The 1,352-nt window shown below is 64.1% G+C and overlaps 1 protein-coding gene across 1 annotated transcript in view; it reads left to right on the top strand.

Annotated features, from left to right (window-relative positions):
• Nucleotides 1–1,338, top strand: part of LOC104469908 (serine/threonine-protein kinase receptor R3-like) — a gene marked incomplete at its 3' end in the record, with an annotated part of 3,568 nt that extends 2,230 nt beyond the window's left edge. Inside the window, 1 exon segment of the mRNA XM_010084648.1 lies at nt 1,141–1,338. Coding sequence (XP_010082950.1) covers nt 1,141–1,338 — 198 coding nt within the window.
• Between the last annotated feature and the right edge of the window lie 14 nt (nt 1,339–1,352).

The following is a 1,352-nucleotide window of genomic DNA, read 5'->3' as shown; positions in this document are numbered from 1 at the left end:
CCCCAGGGATGTGGTACCCCAAGGATGTGGTGCCCCAGGGACGCTGTGCCCTGGGGATGTGGTACCCCAGGGATGCAGTGCCCCAGGGATGTGGTACCCCAAGGATGTGGTGCCCCAGGGACGCTGTGCCCTGGGGATGTGGTACCCCAGGGATGCAGTATCCCAGGGATGTGGTGCCCCAGGGATGTGGTGTCCCAAGGATGTGGTGCCCCAGGGACGCTGTGCCCCAAGGATGTGGTACCCCAGGGATACAGTGCCCCAGGGATGTGGTGCCCCAAGGATGTGGTGCCCCAAGGATGTGGTACCCCAGGGATGCAGTGCCCCAGGGATGTGGTACCCCAGGGATGCAGCACCCAAGGATGTGGTACCCCAAGGATGTAGTCCCCCAGGGATGTGGTACCCCAAGGATGTGGTGCCCCAGGGACGCTGTGCCCTGGGGATGTGGTACCCCAGGGATGCAGTATCCCAGGGATGTGGTGCCCCAGGGATGTGGTGTCCCAAGGATGTGGTGCCCCAGGGACGCTGTGCCCCAAGGATGTGGTACCCCAGGGATGCAGTACCCCAGGGATGTGGTGCCCCAGGGATGTGGTGCCCCAGGGATGCTGTGCCATCGCGGATCTGGGTGAGATGGGGGGCGGGATGCAGCACCCAGGGATGTGGTACCCCAGGGATGTAGTGCCCCAGGGATGTGGTACCCCAAAGATGTAGTGCCCCAGGGATGCTGTACCCCAGGGATGTGGTACCTCAGGGATGCAGCACCCAGGGATGTGGTACCCCAAGGATGTGGTGCCCCAGGGATGCTGTGCCCCAGGGATGGGGTACACTGAGGATGCAGTACCCCAGGGATGTGGTACCCCGGGGATACAGCACCCAGGGATGTGGTACCCCAGGGATGCAGTGCCCCATGGATGTGGGATGCAGTGCCCCAGGGATGTGGTACCCCAAGGATGTGGTGCCCCAGGGATGCTGTGCCCCAGGGATGGGGTACACTGAGGATGCAGTACCCCAGGGATGTGGTACCCCAGGGATACAGTGCCCCAGGGGTGTGGTACCCCAGGGATGTGGTGCTCCAGCGATGCTGTGCCACAGGGATGTGGTACCCCAGGGATACAGCACCAACTGGGGCCGGCATCCCTCCAGGGCTGGCCGTGATGCACTCCCAGGGCAGCGACTACCTAGACATCGGGAACAACCCCCGGGTGGGCACCAAGCGCTACATGGCCCCGGAGGTGCTGAGCGAGCAGATCCGCACCGACTGCTTCGAGTCCTACAAGAAGACAGACATCTGGGCGTATGGGCTGGTGCTCTGGGAGATCACCCGCCGCACAGTTGGGAACGGTGCGCGGCTCCCC

Source organism: Pterocles gutturalis, unplaced genomic scaffold (assembly GCF_000699245.1).
Source record: "Pterocles gutturalis isolate BGI_N339 unplaced genomic scaffold, ASM69924v1 scaffold6160, whole genome shotgun sequence".
NCBI classification, from domain to species: Eukaryota; Metazoa; Chordata; class Aves; order Pterocliformes; family Pteroclidae; genus Pterocles; species Pterocles gutturalis.
Note: the sequence above shows the minus strand (reverse complement) of the source record. Positions and strands in the feature narration are given on the sequence as shown.